At 45.2% G+C, this 19,355-nt stretch overlaps 1 protein-coding gene across 1 annotated transcript; it reads left to right on the forward strand.

The window, feature by feature from the left end:
* Positions 1 to 209: 209 nt before the first annotated feature.
* On the forward strand, positions 210 to 15,009 carry LOC126567984 (uncharacterized). The gene is made up of 2 exons (XM_050224372.1): positions 210 to 391; positions 13,249 to 15,009. The coding sequence occupies exons 1-2, from the start codon at positions 227 to 229 to the stop codon at positions 15,007 to 15,009; spliced, it is 1,926 nt and encodes a 641-aa protein (XP_050080329.1). The 5' UTR covers positions 210 to 226.
* Positions 15,010 to 19,355: the final 4,346 nt, after the last annotated feature.

Raw genomic sequence — 19,355 nt, forward strand, 5'->3', positions numbered from 1 at the left:
ATGATATTGTTGTGTACGCCTTCACGTTGTTCGGTTGGTGTTATTTGGTGCTTAATGCCGTGCTGCTGTGCGAGCTCGCGAACTAGATCAAAATAAACGTTCAGACGTTTGCAGAAACTCGACGAAAAGTTTGTGTAGTGTTGTTCTATACTAAAGCTGACCAGATCATCCAATCTAGAGCAGTGGTTCGAAACGAACGGGGAGGTTTTAGTGTTCAGGGTGCCCGATGTCGGAAGGGTTGCAGAAAATGCACCTCGAAAATGTTTGTCGCCTCTGCCTAACGGATGCCTCCGAGGCGGGAGATATGTTTCCGATCTTCCCTGTACGTGGTGGCAATCCACACAGTTCAACGTCCGTGGTGCATCGGATACTGCAGTGTACATCCCTTAGGGTAAGTACCATGACGGTGTGGTGTTTCAGAAGAAGTGTTAGCTTGATGAAAAAAAGTATGGTTATAATAGATTTAAAATTTGGCTATGATTTACTAGACTTGCTAAATGCTTCAGTTAAGTGAAAGCCAGTAGAAAAGGTCGCTACCTTAAAGCGAATCCATGGGAAAAGAAAATGGAAATATGCTCACCTTTTCGATTGCCCTCGAAATATACAGAGCACAGACTCTCCTGTGGCCTCGATAGCGTTTCCTACGTATGGTGTTTGACCATGTCTACCCATATCGACCAGATTAGACGTGATGGATGATGTGTTCTCTCTTGGGCGTGTAATAGCCGCCAGGAACGTACCAGGGTAAAAAGTGATCTCAGTGAGTATGGCTTAGCAATGGGGTGATGCAAGCGTATAGAGAGGAGATGGTAAGAGCACTATTCTACCTACTGGGTATGTCTGAGGTGCTCTTCAATTCGAACAAAGTAAGGCATGGTTGGCTTGGCAACAGTGCTCTTGTCGAAGTCGTAGCAACGCTTTAGATCTAGTATTCGTAGAATTGAGATGGTTTGACGAAGGACACCATTTTGTCGTTGAAGAAGACTCTATGACCTAAATACGTCCGTCAAAACAGAACCTTTCTAACCGACTGGAATTTTGTATGTTTCGTGGAGTTTGGAGCTATCGGTTCTATCAGCAGCTAATGGATGAAACGTACCTGCAACATGACGAATAGCAACTATGAACAGTAGAATGGGATGAAGCCAATGTTATAATACGGAGAAGTTTGCAATATCGAAATGGACTTATGGATTTTTCTTAGAAAGTAGCCATTTTTATAGAAGGAAATAGAACATTTTGACTTACTCGAATCGATGTTTGGGATTTGATTAATTAGTATTTTCTGAATGTCTAATGCCATATAAGATGGGTATGTAGGGCTATAGAAAAAACAACGGTCAGGTTTAGAGGGGTATACTTCATCATTGTGTGAGTGAGTGTTGAACACCTTTGCGTTTTCTATAGAACGATAGGTACAGAGCGCTTTTGCCTCAAAAGTGTATAGTTCCTACGCTGGTCGACGTAGGGACATCACTGATCATCCGCGTCTTAGACTTCTTATTTGTCGCGATCCTTTGTTTGTAGCGCTATGAAACCTTCAACGCTGTCACTCGTTGTTAGTTAGCTCGAGCTCAGATATTGAAAAAGATAATGTACTCTACAGATTTTATATCCAAGATGCAAGATTCAAATAAATCAAAAGAACCGCCCAACACCTCGCCGAACTGTAGCGTCAAAGCAATAGAAGTAGTATGGTATGAATCGTCATACAGCAACACTGGTCAGAAGATCCTATCCTATATCCTATATCCTATATCCTATATCCTATCCTATCAACGAAAACGAAGTAATGAAGAACTTTAAAGCCATTACCTGCAGATACGCTGTGGTCCAGTGGCATAGGCAATCTCTCCAAAAAAGCAAAGATCTTCAGATGTCTGAAGAGCAAAAGAAGCGGAATTTGTGGTTTTCTACTCGTATTCCATAAAGGCCATTCTGCTTGAAACGGGTTTTACCCTTGTCTGCAACTGAAGAGAATTCATAGAATACATATAGGATACGGGGCGGCCCGATGGTGATTCGGCAACGGTGCCAGTCTTCACACGGCAGGACAGGGGGTACAAATACCTTCCTCTGTGGTGAGGACTGACTATTCAAGTACGTGGTATCAGTAAGTCTAGAAGGTCGTTAAATCATGAAGAAGAAGCTGTAGCATACACATATCTTTATGCATCCATATTCGTTCGCTTCCATCCAATTCGTCGAATTGTTGTCTAAAGTTCCAATCCCTCAAACAACTTTGAATAGCATTCTTAGAAGAGAGCTCACCAAAGAGAAATTCTTTGAAAAAACTGACTCCTCTCAAGCGTAAGTATTGTAAAAGTAGTGATTAATTCTAGATGTCCACATCAGTACCATGGACAATACAAATACCTAGTTTATAGCTCCAAGAGTTTCTTGCATTCGTACTTAACACATCGCATAATCGTGAATGCAATTTCGTAAGGAAGAGCGTGACGCAACGCATGCTCTCTTTGGTCTCTTGCATCTGAGGTCGGGTTGACCTCCATGGCCTCATAGCTGGCGCTTTGTGACTTGAAATTGCTCAGTCCGTGTCTAGTAGAAATTTTTACACAGACTGGAGGTTTTGGGAATGCTACGAAAAACAAGGTTTGAAAGTGAATTTTAGCTTTTTTTCTGTAATTTTCTGTTTTCTGTATCATCTAGAAATCGCGTTTTGAGGGTATCAAATTCGATACATGAATGCATCAATGAAATCTCTTAATCCGCTTTATGTCAAAATATGAAAACTAAAGTTTAAAATTAACTGATGCTCAAGTTTCTATTTTAAAATTAAAAGTTATTTGTAATGTAAATAGTTTTAACTCAACCAGTGTTGATTAAAATCATTTTAGGAATCAATTAGAAGCAAATTTTATGTTAAAGTAGTTTATAGTAAATTAAATACAAGTAAATTTTATCTTTTAAGTTACCAAACTTCCGAGAATTCAACACGATTTCCAGACATTGAAAAATAAGTCGAATATGCTTAGCCATGCTGCTCTGAAAAGTCCTGATTAGTCAAATAAATTGGCAGTCCCATAAAAGGGCAAAAGGAAGGATCACAGACATCCAACATCCGTACCCGTTGCCGAACAGTTTGCCCTCGTGTGCATGTGTCAACACACATAGACACACAGTGTGGTAGATGCCGCTTGAACAATCGGTTACTGTCCTTGTGCCTGTAGAAAATCGCCCGGCAAAGCATATCACGAGACAGGCAGTCGTGTAGACCACTACGGCGGACAGAAATGTACAGCTGCAGGTAGAATCGAGCGGATCCATCGGATAGGGTGATGGCGTGCAGTGCTCCGTGTGCTATAACAGAGAGTCACACCGTATTCCGTATCTTGATACGTGAGGAGATACGCCAGATACAAACGGAAGGGGAAGAGTACGCACGCGTTGCTATGTGGCCCCGGTACACGAGCGACAGAGAAAAGAAGCGACCGTCGCACTGCTGGCTGGATTTGTTGACGAAGGATCTCATGGCTGCTAACCGATGGGATGGGATGAGAAGGCGAACAAAGAAGATGATTTTTCTTTTGCGTACGTTTCGTTTGGCTTACCGTTGCCGTGTAGCCGCAAGTGCCAGGCGTCGTTTGTGTTCTCTCGCTTACGCTCCCAGCTTGCACCACGGAGACCGGTTCCTCTCGCCGTACTCGATGGACGACGACGACGCATCATGTGCTCTCGAAAACATCGGACTCCGAAACATGCCATGCTGTGTGACTACCGTCTGCTGCTCTAGAGCTGTGCCGCTGCGAGTGTGTGGTTTCGTTGCTTCGCCGTCCGTCCGTTCGTCTTCGCACACCTCGGAAGCTATCGTGCACAAGAGCCCTGGGTATATAGGCGGCCAAGCCGCGCGCTAAGTGCTGCAGAGACTTGGAAAACTACCAACTCTCGGCTCGATCTCGACGCCTCGTTTGCAAGATGAGTGGGTAAACCGTGCGTTGGTGCTCGGAGCTTACACCCTGTTGCAGCGGGGCCCGCACAGTAATTCGAAGCCATCGGGCACATCGAAGTTGCGAACGTGTTTTGCTGCTTCCCTTCCCTTTTTGGGCGCATACGGCGCAAGAAAGACGTCCAGAGAAATGCTTTGCTCACGCCGACACGAATGAAACCTTGGTAGATGGTGGGACGCAGGGGCAGGGATCAGCGCAATGTCATGGCAACTTGCAGCAGAGATGATATCCACATTTCAGATCTTGGCAGTTCAATCGATGCATTACGGTACACCATGAAAGATCCATGAACGAATTGCACGAAGGAAGAAACTTTTGCGCTCGCGTTGGAATGCTCGGAATTGCTGTTTGGAATGGTGCAAAGTTATCTATCCCGATTGCAACATTCTGGATGATTCGCCATTCATTCTCTCGCATCTGTCAAGTTGGTGGAGATGTCAAAAGCTTAGTACGTTCGTCGAAAGGCATCGTCATCATCCTCCTCATCATCATCGCCGTTTCGTTCCGGTACAATGACACCAGTTCCCGTCTCAAAACCGCGACCTCAATTTCAAAATTCCTGCACGAACCGGACAGCAGCGCTACCCAGTACGCAGTGCACAGCGCTACTAACGATTTCGAACATGGTGGTGTTGTCTGGTTCGTTCGGCGTTTAGTAGGCAGCGCAACGTTGTGATGGGAGAGAGAGGGCTCTGCACAACCAGGGCCTGCTAGATGTGTTATATTTCAAGCTCGCACTGCTTGAGGAGAGAGCGCTACGAACGTCTTTGCATGGAAAATGACGGCAACGTTGCGTTTTGTGTGCCGACTGCTGCCTGCTGTGCGCTGATATACAATGGAGGGCTCTCCTACCCCTCACAACGACGGCGCACGTCAGCAACATCCTTATCGGGGTGGATCGTACACAGAGTGAACGAACAAGAGCGCTCTGCAGACTACGACGCCTCGCCTTGATACTTCAAAACAGCACAGCAGATGGAATGTTCACGATTCCAACTGGCTCGAGCGAGGCCAACTATGATGCAAGGTGGACTTGCTTGTTATATACTATGAACAAGGGAGAAAAAATCGTTTGCACCAATACTACTTGCATCAAGTTGGGTAGCAATGTGATCTTGGATTGTGAAATAAGTAAATAACGTTCGAAAGGATAATGAACAAATTTTGTCCAATTTTTGCTTTACCCTTGAGAGGATCTTTCTACATGCCCAGTGTGCCCTCAGCCCGAAGAGGGTCATTACGTGGCAGTGCTGTACCTCTGGTATAGCATCCGTGCTCCGTGCACACATAAAGCTATATTGTGCTATAAAACAGAATTACGCCCGCAATTCCTCCTTCCCCACGATAGTCAATCCCTTTGCTGATGCTGTGCGAACGATTTTGCTCTCAGTGGTCTGCTCTCCGGCTCACTCTGCTCGCTTGCCGGAGAAATCATACCGAGAGCCAGGCGGTGTACGAAAATAATCGATAACTAACCCCCAGCTCGACTCGCCCGTTCAACAACGGTGCCAAAAGTCGTCTTTCTACACAAGGGTGTTGTGTCGGCCTCCTCGCTTGCGGTGCTCGTTCATCGTAGTGGCGTTATGTGCTGGTAGACGTGTTTCGCTTTACCGCTCCACCGGGGTTTCTGGGGATGATGGACGGACCGTGTTGCTTGAACGAGGTCTACTTCTCTGCAGGACGCTTTGTATGTACAGTGCTGCGAGCGAGATGGTATAGAGGCAGTCAACGTTGACGCCGCTATGCCGCACGGTATTATAGCGCTGGGTCGTGCGTCCCGTGGGTACTAAGAGGTAGAGGTTTTCTATTTTTGGTAGACCGCACAGGGTATGGTAGACACTCTGCAAGGCGTGCCCGGGTAACGAACAGCTTGCCTTAGCTATATGTCAGGGCAGCGACATGCAAACATAGCAGCAGCGATCAAGTTTATCGATTTGGTTGCGAGTGAGCAGTCAAGCACGTTACCAACGTCATTAGCATCTACTATTTGTATATAAATGATCAATTAAACTAACTTTTTGTTATACATTTTAGTTTTATATTTTGAATATGTATTTGGAATATCCGAGTTTTACTATTTTAATTTATATTTTTACATAATAATTGTTGTTATTAAAAAGTATTGTAAATTTTCGAATATATGTGAAATATTTTTTAATAATTTAAATTATACTTAGTTAAATATTAAAATATTTTTCAATCATTTTTAGAAATTGTATCAATATATTATTTTAAGTAAAAATAGAAAATTTTTCCGTTTACCGAAGCAAAAACTTTCGTCCATAGTGCGTATATAATCCTCCGTCGAGGAAGGCACTACAACACGTCCAAACTTGTAGAAAGTTGTTCCCGTTTCGGGCAAGATTCCAGATAGGCATTAAATATTTTTATCCTTGGGCAGACACTTCCAACGTCTTTCATTCCATTCAATAACATCAACGACGCCCTATATATGAGCGAAATTGCTAGAACTGCTACGCTCAACACCGACTATCTCTCTCTCTTTGGAGCTATGTAAGAATGTGGAAGACACTTTATCATCCTACACAGCTCTGCTCACCACGTCGGGCTAAAATACCCCATTTGCTACGGCAACACGATTTCTCTGCCATATCGATTATCCAATCCCAAAAAACTGTGAAGGTGGTGGGTTTTTGAAAATATCTTCTTCCTCCGTTGTTTAGTGCCGGGGTTTTAGAGATGGCTCAGATTATTCTGCGATCTCTCCCTTCAGTTTTAATTCCCTCCCAAACGCGAAGGGTCTGGTGGTTTGTGGGTGGTCCAGATCTCCGTATATGCGGTGGTTCGCCCAACTCCCTTCCAAATGCGACGGCAAACGGACGGGCCACAAAAAAAGTCCTCGAATTCGAACCCGACACTTTCGACGGGGTTGATTTACCCTTGAACAGCCCTTTCGCCGTCCATACCCGTTACGAAATTCGTACCAAGAAATGTGAGGTTTGGAAAACATTTTGGAGAATAGAAAGCAACAAAAAAAAAAAAAAAGAGCGCTCTTGGCAAAGAATCTAGTAGATCCTTTTAATGCTAGCCCCAGTGTCCCAGTCGGTCGGTCAAAACATGCTCTCTGCACCTTACTCTGTGCTGTGGGAAACTAGCTGGGAACAAAAGCTGACAGATAAGGGATTTACTAACGGGGCGTACCTATGTCTGTATCTGACGGGGTGTGCGGGGGAGGGGGAGCCGAAGGACTTATTCTTCGTACGGCTAAAGATCTGTGTTAAGCATTCTCGAAAAGCAATCTCCCCCCCCCCCCCCCCCCGCTAAAGAGACCCGCTTCCTTCGAGCTCTGCTGGGCTGAATGATGATGTGCGCCCGATACCCCGGATGGCGAAGCACGGGAGGGAGCACAAAATTGGTCACGGCGATGATGATGATGCTGATGATGGTGCCCGATGACGGTATTCCGGGCTCGTGTCTCTCGTTGGTAGGGAAGCAAGATTTTGCGGATAATGCGGCCGGTAACACACGCCTCGCCCCCACCGGAATACAATGGGATGGTAAGATGAACTAGAGAGCATTTTGCAACCGCTTTTATTGTTGTGGGGGAATTGTTTGGAAGCTTGTTTTTAGTGAAGTTGAAGTGTTAATAAGCTACGAAGACTCGTTTTTTGAGCGATCGTGTACCCATAAGCAAATTCTTAAAGCATTTATCCGTACTAAATTTGCTAGTTGATATGCAGCAACTAATGAGAACTCTTGAAAGCTCTTGTTGGAATGAATTTCCTAAATTGGAGCATTAAGTTTTGTAACTGATCTACTTATGTCTTTACAAACGAGTTCGATCATGTCACTTGAGATAAAGCGCAAAAACGGAACTACCCCGTCATTAGTTCCGCTCGTTACGTGCAGCACTCTACGCCTGCACGCCAGAGGCAGAGAACTGATGCTGTGTGATGAGCAAAAGAAGCCTCTTGAATACAGCCCTCTTGCATACCGGCTACCATCGTGACGTGCTGTTCACGTACATGAACCCGGCTTCATTCAAAATCCCATCGAAACGGTCGCCTACTTCATCATGCCTTTCCTTCACCCATCGCCGTTTCCACCGGTCGGCGATCCGATGCTGCTCCCACAGCATGATTTGTAGAGCATGCGCAGAAGCACCGTACTTTGCCGCGTGTTCCTCTGTGTGGCTTTCGGGTTTACTCGGGCACAAACTTCCTCCCTCGCTCCCGGGGTTACAAACGCGGGGGTAGAGATCTTCGTCCTCTAATGGTGCTGTTCGAACAAGTTTCTATATGGCAAGCTCTCTGCTGCTGCTGCTACGTGCTGCTACTGTGCCAGAGCCACACTGGCAAGAACGGGCTCGCCTAATCTGTAGAGGTCTTGTTGGGGAGTAGTCCACCAGGCCCAGCTAGCAGAGTAGTAGAGCATGATATGGTGGTGATGAATGTGTGTTCATCGCTCCATCCGTTTGCCGTACGCTCGGTCGGATTATCGATTTGCCAGAAGAACCCAGGCGGGCAGATGGGCTCTGCTTCCTTTTCATCGCTGTTGGCGAACGCTTCTGGCATCGAAAATATCTTCGCTTTTCTGTGTAAGAGAGATTCTTCCACGGAGTGGGAAAATGGACGTGTTCGGGATAGATCCTTTCAGCTTTCTATCGATTTTTGTTTCGTTTTACGGCCGATGCGAAGAACAAAGTTTTTCGTTTCGTTTGACGACTTTGCTTTTGGTAGTAAGGCAAATTGGATTGGTGTTTCGCTTTCGGAAGTGTATGCCGTTTAAAGGAGTTTTTTTTTTGTTGGTATTTTTATAAAGCTGGATCTATTAGTTAGGGATTAAGTGGTTCGATAGAAAATGAAGGATTTCAATAGTTGGAAGAATTTATTGGAATTATTTTGAAACGATCCAAGATTTATTCATGCCTCGCTTTCTCTCTTTTTTGGCGACACAATCTATTCGACGTTGCAGGTTTTGTTAGCAAATTTTACTAGCTAGCAAGATAGCGGAGCTTTGTTATATGGGAACGATCCGGATGGGATTTGATTGCCGTACTGTTGTGTGCAAAAATAACAACATCACTGACAATTTTCAATTTTTTCCTGGATTTGGAAGACCGGACCCTTGAAGAATGTTTATTTTCGTTGATTCATTCAAACAAGTTTTTTTTTCACAATAACATCATAAATAATAATGTTAGTAGTATAAAAAAATTAACTATGGGTCGATGCATGCTTCCCTTCCGATAAATAGTGTAACTTCCCGTAGAAATTCTACGCAGCGTGTTTTGTCTGAACCTAACTTGTTTATATATGTTTTAGCGATCCTGTTTTATTGCACTGTCGACGGTCCGAACGTACCTTGACTACTAACTTTTCTATTTCCTTTAATAAGTCTCTTTGCCCGCATGCAGAATTTGGTGCTATGAAAGTCACGCTTTATGTTGATAAGGTAAACATTTCTACTACTTTGCCCGAAAAGTAAGGTGACATTGGATCCGAAAAGTCCGAAAAGTAAGATGACAGTTGGTGGAGCAGAGCGCATGTATAAAATTTTGTTTGCGCAATCAAATAAACGCTGCGAAAACATTGCGGATGTTACAAAAAGTCTTCGGGGAAGAATCTATGTCGAAGAAAAATGTGTACAAATGGTACAGTGATTTCAAGAATGGCCGTGAGGACCGTCCGGGTAGATCATCCATCTCGACCGAGGACGTCCACGTCGTCCAAATTGAGGATTTGATGGTCAACAATCGTCGGTTGACGATACGAGACCTTTCGGAAAGAGTTCAGATTTCCAAAACCTCGGTCAACACGGTTTTGCTGAAAAACAAGAAAACAACAAGCTGCTTTTTGTACCACGATAATGCGCCCTCCCATACAGCCATCATTTTGAGGGTGTTTTTCGCAACAAATGGCACCTAAACTGCCGCTTCGGGGACACTGTTTTGACACTATCGAGGAGATAGAAGCCGCAGCGACGGCGGAACTAAAAGAACATCCCTGCATCCGCGTTTTCCGCCTGCTTCGAGGAGTGGGAGAAGAGGTGGAAGAGGTACACTGCATCGGAACGAGGTTACTTCGAAGGGCATTCATTACCCTTCATTTGACCTAATAATAAATTTCGGATAAAGTAGTATATAAATATTTCAAAATGAAGTTGAAGATGAGCAAGGTCGTAAGGAATTGGATCCTTTTTCTGTAGTTCTGTAATTGTTTTACAAGAAATAATACCTTTTTCTGCTTGGCTTAACGACCTATTATGTCCTAGGTGTACCAGGTCATCGTATGGCTTTCTAGACTTGTTGGTAACCACGGATAGTCAGTCCTCACTATTGAGGAACGGTCCGGGTGGGGTTTGAAACTCTTTCCCGCAGCTGTTGCGTCAACTACCAAGAGATAATAACTAGAAATAACAGGTTGGCTGATAAGTCCCCGGTCTGAAACATAGAATGCGCCGCTAGTATTAAATGCATATTATTTTTATATAGCACCAACCTTCAAATGATTCCTGTCAAAATTTGACGTCTGTATGTCAATTAGTTTGTGAGACAGAGCATCTTTTGTCAAGCAACTTTTGGTTGCTTGACGAACGAAAAAAGAACGAAGAAGAAAAAAGTGTTGTTCCACCAAGACAACGCACCGTGCCACAAGTCATTGAGAACGATGGCAAAAATTCATGAATTCGGCTTCGAATTGCTTCCCCACCCACCGTATTCTCCAGATCTGGCCCCCAGCGACTTTTTCTTTTTTTCAGATCTCAAAAGGATGCTCGCAGGGAAAAAATTTGGCTGCAATGAAGAGGTGGTCGCCGAAACTGAGGCCTATTTTGAGGCAAAACCGAAGGAGTACTACCAAAATGGTATCAAAAAATTGGAAGGTCGTTATAATCGTTGTATCGCTCTTGAAGGGAACTATGTTGAATAATAAAAACGAATTTTGACAAAAAATGTGTTTTTCTTTGTTAGACCGGGGACTTATCAGCCAGACCGGGGACTTATCAGTTAGTTAAGCTTGAGAGAAGTTTAGGGAATTTTCTGTCGCATATTGCGAACAGCAACGGCCTGTTGGCCGTAAACAGACAGAAAATCGAAAGTCGAAATACAAGTTCCATTGGAATTGTAACATGACGCCGCGTGATACAATGACTCGAAGATTACGATCTTGAGGGATAGCACTCCACAGTAGACAATCTGGATGATGGTATTAGCTGAACAGAGCATTGCATTATGGTGGGTATTCATGAGAAGTTTTTTCTGCAGTGGATTAATCGGTGCTTTATGTTTATTTCCACATAAGATCCATCTAAATGAGATGCAGATTCAGTTGTGCAATGAGAATAATTTGTTTCTGATAGTTCTCTTCAAACGACCAATGCTATTTTTTCTTATAAGTTTTAGAGTTCTCACTCATTATTCTACATGGGTGCGTTTACGCAACATAGCAAGCGTCACGAGCCGTCGTTGAGCACAAAGCACAGGCACTTGAGAATTTTATGAGCCTTGATGTTACAACATTGGCGTGGAAGTCTTCATGTGAGTGCTGCTTTTTTGTATTTCCTTCTTCATGGATGTGCTGTGACACTACACCGTGCGCCTGCCTGCTGAAAATGAAGGGATCCGGTGGGCATTGGCTCTACTTTCTAGGGTGAATTTGAAACCGTCTGTATTGCCGTAAGGAATAGTCTTTGTCCATTATGTTTTGAGCTGACTATTTTCTAATCTCATTTTGTGCAAAGTAATCCAATTGCTTGTGGCGTTTGATTTCAGTTTCAATTATTAGACGTAATAAAATATTTTCTTCATAAGTTTAGGACGCTAAGTTAAGATAGAAGAACATCAAACTCTGTCTTATGTGCGAGAGAAAGATTGAAGCAATAAAAATGGATTAAAACGACGAATGAGATAAAAAAAGGATCAACAATGATGCGTTGACGTGGCCCAACAACTACAATATCTGGTATTGAGACCGATATTGAATTAATCCAATCGTAAATGTTTTATTTTGTGAAGGTTAGCACTGGTAATCCAATACCAGTGTTATTCGACTGTTGAGTCCGTCTCTTTGATGGGCATTTTGTTTTGTTTTTAACTCGTTCTCCTTCTTCTCGTGTGGCTCTACAATCTTGGTGAGCTTGAGCTCCAACTGAAGCTACTCGTTCGCATGAGTTCAAACACTGAACTGATTTCTTAAACCAAGAACATCCGTTTTTAAATTGCATCTGTCTCTGCCACCAACAACACAACAACGTTCTGGAACACAAGATACATTGGCTGCGTCAGCAACACATTTCACACGTTCGCCAGAGTTATGATAGCCTTTTTGTGCTGTGTAAAGCAAATCGTTGCGCGAAGTGTGGTCGATGTTGCCGTCGTCAGCTCGCTATATGTGTCTATGGGTGATGGGAGAAACCGCTTGAGCAGACGATGTGCCTTGTGTTGTTATGCTGTGTCAGCAGATCTAATGCGGTTGTCTCCGTGGCAAGGAGGTGCCAATAACTGAACGTTAAATATAGAAATAACTACGCAGACGAACAATAACGACTTATCGTTTTTGTATCGGAATTTTAGTGTACGCTTTCTAAAGTTTATTATTTAAAATATGAGGTCCATTTAATATTCATCAAGCTTTAAATAAACACACATCACTAAAAGGGAAGAACGCGTTCACTTTTCTTAGAGTGACGATCGGGTCAAATTAGGGCGAAAAGAGAATTGAGAAAAATCTTAAAGAGATCTTATTTCCCGGACGATTTCGGTGTTGAATTTCGTGCAGCATAAAGAATGGCCTCCAAAAAAGGCGCAACAAGCATTAGGATGTGATAGCTAAAGATTTTCATTGTAGACAAATAGATTATAGAAAATGATCATTCCAAATTGTATCTTAAAAAAAATCGTCTTTTGGAGGACGGAACACAACCGAAAATGGCATGTCCCCAACCGAAAGATAATGTATTTTGAATATTATTTTATAAGAAGTACTCGTTTCTCCAGCTTACTGTGTCAACTGCTTACTCCAGCCCAAGGATAGCTGGAATTTGTGAAGAACCTTGAAGGGCGCAAGAAAGAGCAGTTACACCCACAACATTTCACGCTATTTCGAGAGCGGTTGTGCGTCTGTGAGACTCTGTAAATGGCTTTAACTTCTCCAAAAAAAACGAGAGCAGTTTGTCATCAGGGAGCAAAAAAAAAAACATTATCTTTTACGATTTTGCGTTAGAAGAAACCTAATTTGAACCGAGATGTTTTCGACCCTAAAAAAAAATAATAAACTAATTTAATTTTTCTTTTCCCGTTTTTTTTTTTTATTCATTTTAGCTCGAACAAACTGAAGGTGTCCCTGCCACAATATGCGAACTGTGCAGTGTCCGCCTGGAGGATTGGCACGCCTTCCGCGAACAGTGTATCGGATCGGACGAATACCTTCGGGTGACGCTCCGGCACGCATTCTACCCGGACGAAGGACAAACATCACAAATCAATCCATCGATTCCCGTACCACCCGGCAGTTCTCCTCCTGCACAGTCTACCGGAGGTACAGATGATCTGTTAGCAAAAGCATCACTTGTCGGTAGAAACGTGTCCAAAACACCGCCACCACCAGCCTCGTCCCGCTTAAGCTTAGCTAAACGCCGACAGAGCACGTTCGAGTTTCCCGTTTCCGATGGGAAGGGAAATCCGACCGATCAGACCGTTGTGGTTGAGGTGCTCGGTGTCTCTAAGGAACCGGAGCAAGCCAAACGTTCCTCACTCGCATCGTTCGAGTTGGGAAAGTCGAACGGCGGATTCTCCTCGATCGATAATACACTGCTCGAGCAGGCCAGCTGGTCCAAAGAGTACTGTGCACGGGTCAACAACCTAATGGTGGTGGGAAATGGGACACGTCCGTTCAAGTGTAAGGTTTGCCGTAGAATGTTTAACAATCGTACGAATTTACGGCGTCACATAAAGGCACTGCATGCGGATGAAGTCCTTGAAGGTGAAAGTCCTCCACCGGAATGTTATGGCTATGGGTCAATGCAATCGTTTACGGAACAATCATCAAACTACGGAGAAATGTCTCATCCACCGGCGGTGAAAAAGAAGAGGAAGAGTACGGATCCACCAATCACTGGACCGTACAAGTGTGAGGTTTGCCCACGATCGTTTAAAATGCCAGCCCATTTGGCGGTCCACAGGAAGACGCATCGGCAGATCGAGTTTGATCAGTCGGAACTGTCGCGAGCGATCGAGCAACAGAAGCGACAGATGCAGCAACAGCACCGAGAGCGATCATCGTCAGCAGTTTCGTCGGAGGTGGATAGAACGCGCAAGGCGACGATCACCACGATCGATCAGAGCGATATTATACAGCTTTCGGACGATGATGATGAGGATCAGGAGGAGGCGCCGGAGGAGGAAGCGAAGGGAATGTCCCTACACCGGACATTCTTTGCGAGCGATGAACTAGATGATGGATTTGATGAGGAGGAAGGCAATAGTTCCAAGGAAACCAGCTCACTTGAGACTGATCTACGGCCTGATCCTTCCTCACTTGCGATCGTTCAAATTGGAGCAGAAGATGATGCTACAGCTGCTGCTATTTCGGAACCGCATATTAAGGAGGAGGATGAGGACGTTATGGTGATCCAGGAAGGGCAAAGCAGCCCATCTCCAAGCCAACCCAAACCGGGTCCTTCCTCACGTGCTCCACCTGGACCACTTTCCTCGAAGCTTAAATACACCAACCAAGCGGTGTCTAGCCAAAAGTCACACCACCTTACAGCACGCCCTCTAGAAGATCTTCAGCGGAAGCAAAAGCCGGAACAGCAGCAACCTTCGTCCTTCTCTTCAGCCACTACCAGTGTCCATCGGTGTCATCTCTGCCGACACACCTTCACAAGGGAAGATCTACTAAGGGATCATCAGAAATCGCACCAGCACGATTCGCCGTGCGCTTATCGGTGTGGTTGGTGTAAGAAAGGGTTCCGCTATCGGCAAAACTACACGCTGCATCTGGAGAAGCAAACCTGTCGGCTTATAAATGCGGATCCGGTTCGTACAATGCAGCAGCAGCAACAGGCGGGCAAATGTACTTAAACGGCTAGTTAATATTCAAAAAAAGTATTCGCACACAAACATACACTTAAACTCAATTGCTATAAGTGGTAGCTATAATTACGGTAAAATACTCAGGCATGTACTATTGCCACTCCTGTTCTCAAGTAAAGTTTCCTTCAAGCAAGAGCATTGAATATTAGTATACATGTATTTTTTTTTGTTGTTCGTATGTTACACCTGTCGATGAGGCTGTGTCGTCTTTCAATACTCCCTGGGTTACCTCTGTCCTTCGCTCCTGTAGCTCTATCCTTCCACCCTCCCCCTAAAACTAGAGTCCTGGGCCCCTAAAACAGGATATGGAATTCAGTATGCAGTATGAATGTCGATAGTCCCAAGAAAAGGGGTCATCCGAGCTGTAGTGGGGGTGTGGCGGGATGGGATATATCCCCAGAGGAGGTCTATCGCGAAGGCGACGAGAAAAGGGGCATAAAGGCGAGAAAATAGAGAAGAGGTCATCAAGTTCATGAAGCGACTAGCACGGATGTCGAAGTGTCTGTCTTCAATTGACTTGAGTCAAGCCCAAGAAGGCGACAACGGATAGCGAGAGAAAGCGAGATGATAACCGGTAAGGAAGTGGAACGGCGACACGATATACCATCGCCATGTGCAGCAAAACACTAAAAACACGCTCAAACAGCCTAAAACACGATTGCAACCATCATCGACCATGGTGAAATAATGGTCAGAATATCCGAACTGAACTAACTGCGTTGCGTTGTTTTTTTTGTTTCAATTTAAATCTCCAGAGTTTTAAAATTGGAGTTTTGCGAAATGTTGGGCGGAGGGTAGAGGGATGGGGCCGGGGAACTCCAGAAAAAGACGCGCGGCCCAAAGATGCATCCAACGGTATGCTGTACGCATCGATCGGACCAAACCTGAGCGAGTTATTACTGAATTTCCACGGTAATGCTGTTGTTTTTCGACAATAATAACTTGAGGGATCGGGTTGGGGTGTTCTAAAATACGGTTCACGGCCCAAAGACGCATCCAACAGTAAGCCAGACGCCAGGATCGAACCTGAAATGGCCGAGTTATCGCCGTTTTTCCACGGGAATGTTTTGTTTTTTCCAGAATAACTGGGCGAGGGGGTAGAGGGATCGGGTTGGGGTGTTCTACAAAAAGGTGCGTGGCTTAAAGACGCATCCAACGGTAAGTCATTCACCCCGTTCGGACCAGGAATGACCGAGTTATCGCCGATTTTCCACGATAATGTTTTGGTTTTTCCGGAATAACTGGGCGAGGGGGTAGGGGGATCGGGTTGAGGTGTTCTACAAAAAGGTGCGTGGCTCAAAGACGCATCCAACGGTAAGTCATTCACCCCGTTCGGACCAGGAAAGACCGAGTTATCGCCGATTTTCCACAGGAATGTTTTGTTTTTTCCGGGATAACTGGGTGAGGGGGTAGAGGGATCGGGTTGGGGTGTTCTACAAAAAGGTGTGCAGCCCTAAGACGCATCCAACGGTGTGCCGAAAGCCAGGATCGAACTAGGAATGGTCGAGTTATCGCCGATTTTCCACGGGAATGTTTTGGTTTTTCCGGAATAACTGGGCAAGGGGATGGAGGGATCGGGTTGGGGTGTTCGACAAAAAGGTGCGCGGCCCAAAGATCCATCCAACGGTACGCTGGACGAAAGGATCGGACCAGGGATGACCGAGTTATCGCCGATTTTCCACGGGAATGTTTTGGTTTTTCCGGAATAACTTGGCGGGGGGTGAAGGGATCGAGTTGGGGTGTTCGACAAAAAGGTGGGCGGCCTAAAGACCCATCCAACGGTACGCTGGACGCCAGGATCGGACCAGGGATGACCGAGTTATCGCCGATTTTCCACGGGAATGTTTTGGTTTTTCCGGAATAACTTGGCGGGGGGTGAATGGATCGGGTTGGGGTGTTCTACAAAAAAATGCGCGGCCCAAATACGCATCCAACGGTATGCCGGACGCCAGAATCGAACCAAGGATGGCTGAGTTATCGCTGATTTTCCACGGGAATGTTTTGGTTTTTCCGGAATAACTTGGCGGGTGGTGAAGGGATCGGGTTGGGGTGTTCGACAAAAAGTTGCGCGGCTCAAAGACCCATCCAACGGTATGCCGGACGCCAGGATCGAACTAGGAATGACCGAGTTATCGCCGGTTTTCCACGATAATGTTTTGGTTTTTCCGGAATAACTTGGCGGGGGGTGAAGGGATCGGGTTGGGGTGTTCGACAAAAAGGTGGGCGGCCCAAAGACCCATCCAACGGTACGCTGGACGCCAGGATCGGACCAGGGATGACCGAGTTATCGCCGATTTTCCACGGGAATGTTTTGGTTTTTCCGGAATAACTTGGCGGGGGGTGAATGGATCGGGTTGGGGTGTTCTACAAAAAAATGCGCGGCCCAAATACGCATCCAACGGTATGCCGGACGCCAGAATCGAACCAAGGATGGCTGAGTTATCGCTGATTTTCCACGGGAATGTTTTGGTTTTTCCGGAATAACTTGGCGGGTGGTGAAGGGGTCGGGTTGGGGTGTTCGACAAAAAGTTGCGCGGCTCAAAGACCCATCCAACGGTATGCCGGACGCCAGGATCGAACTAGGAATGACCGAGTTATCGCCGGTTTTCCACGATAATGTTTTGGTTTTTCCGGAATAACTTGGCGGGGGGTGAAGGGATCGGGTTGGGGTGTTCGACAAAAAGGTGGGCGGCCCAAAGACCCATCCAACGGTACGCTGGACGCCAGGATCGGACCAGGGATGACCGAGTTATCGCCGATTTTCCACGGGAATGTTTTGGTTTTTCCGGAATAACTGGGCGAGGGGTGAAGGGATCGGGTTGAGGTGTTCTACAGAAAAATGCGCGGCCCAAATACGCATCCAACGGTATGCCGGACGCCAGAATCGAACCAAGGATGGCTGAGTTATCACCGATTTTCCACGGGAATGCTGCTGGTGGAATTTCCCGGGAGTACCTGGAAAATCTCCCTTTATTCCCCTTCGATAATAAAAATCACATTGCGGAGGTCTATTTAAACGATTTTTAAGGAAAGAAATAAAAATGAGAGGAAATTACTTAAAATTGTGGAAAAAGTATAATTGTGCCGGAATATATTTGTCTCGTCGGAAAGAAATTATTTGCCAATCGGTTTTTAAAACTTCCATTTGCTACATCCTCGGATTCATGCTCTCCTATTACTCCTGGTCGGATTTTTCCGCATCGAAATCGGCCAGATTTCAGCCGAAAATCTGCCACCGGGAGCGACTTGTAGTAACAGGAGAACATGTTTCCGAGGAGGTAGCTCGGGTCGGTCGAAAAATCGAAAATCCAATCTTAAAATCCAAAATCAGTTTTAAAATCCCGAGGCAAAAATTTTAGTTGAATTCCAAACTTAAAATTTCTAACCCAAATTTAAAACTGACTTTGGATTTTAAAACTGATTTTGGACATTTTTGGCCGACCCGAGCTACCTCCACGAAATCATGCTCTCCTGTTACTCCTGGTCGGATTTTTGTGGCAAAAATCTGGAAATTTTGGGCAAAAATCCGGAAATTTTTATGCGGCAAAATTCGACCAGGAGTAACAGGAGAGCATGAATCCGAGGAGGTAGCAAATGGAAGTTTTAAAAACCGAGTTGGAAAATAATTTCTTTCCGACAAGACAAATATTTTCCGGCACAATTTAAACTTTTTCCACAATTTTAAGTAATTTCCTCTAATTTTTATTTCTTTCCTAAAAAATCTGTCAAATAGACCTCCGAAACGTGATTTTTATTATCGAAGGGGAGAAAAGGAGGATTTTCCACAAACTCCCGGGAAATTCCACCAGCAGCATTCCCGTGGAAAATCGGCGATAACTCGGTCATCCCTGGTCCGAACCTGGCGTCCAGCATACCGTTGAATGGTTCTTTGGACCGCGCGCCTTTTTGTCGAACACCCCAACCCGATCCCTTCACCCCCCGCCAAGTTATTCCGGAAAAACCAAAACATTCCAGTGGAAAATCAGCGAAAACTCGGTCATTCCTGGTTCGATCCTGGCTTCCGGCATACCGTTGGATGAGTCTTTGAGCCGCGCGCCTTTTTGTAGAACACCTCAACCCGATCCATCTACCCCCTCGCCCAGTTATTCCGGAAAAACCAAAACATTCCCGTGGAAAATCGGCGATACCTTGGTCATTTCTAGTTCGATCTTGGCGTCCTGCATACCGTTGGATGGGTCTTTGAGCCGCGCATCTTTTTGTAGAACACCTCAACCCGATCCCTCCACCCCCTCGCCCAGTTATTTCGGAAAAACCAAAACATTACCGTGGAAAATCGGCGATAACTCGGTCTTTCCTGGTCCGAACGGGGTGAA

This window comes from Anopheles maculipalpis, chromosome 2RL (genome assembly GCF_943734695.1).
Source record: "Anopheles maculipalpis chromosome 2RL, idAnoMacuDA_375_x, whole genome shotgun sequence".
NCBI classification, from domain to species: Eukaryota; Metazoa; Arthropoda; class Insecta; order Diptera; family Culicidae; genus Anopheles; species Anopheles maculipalpis.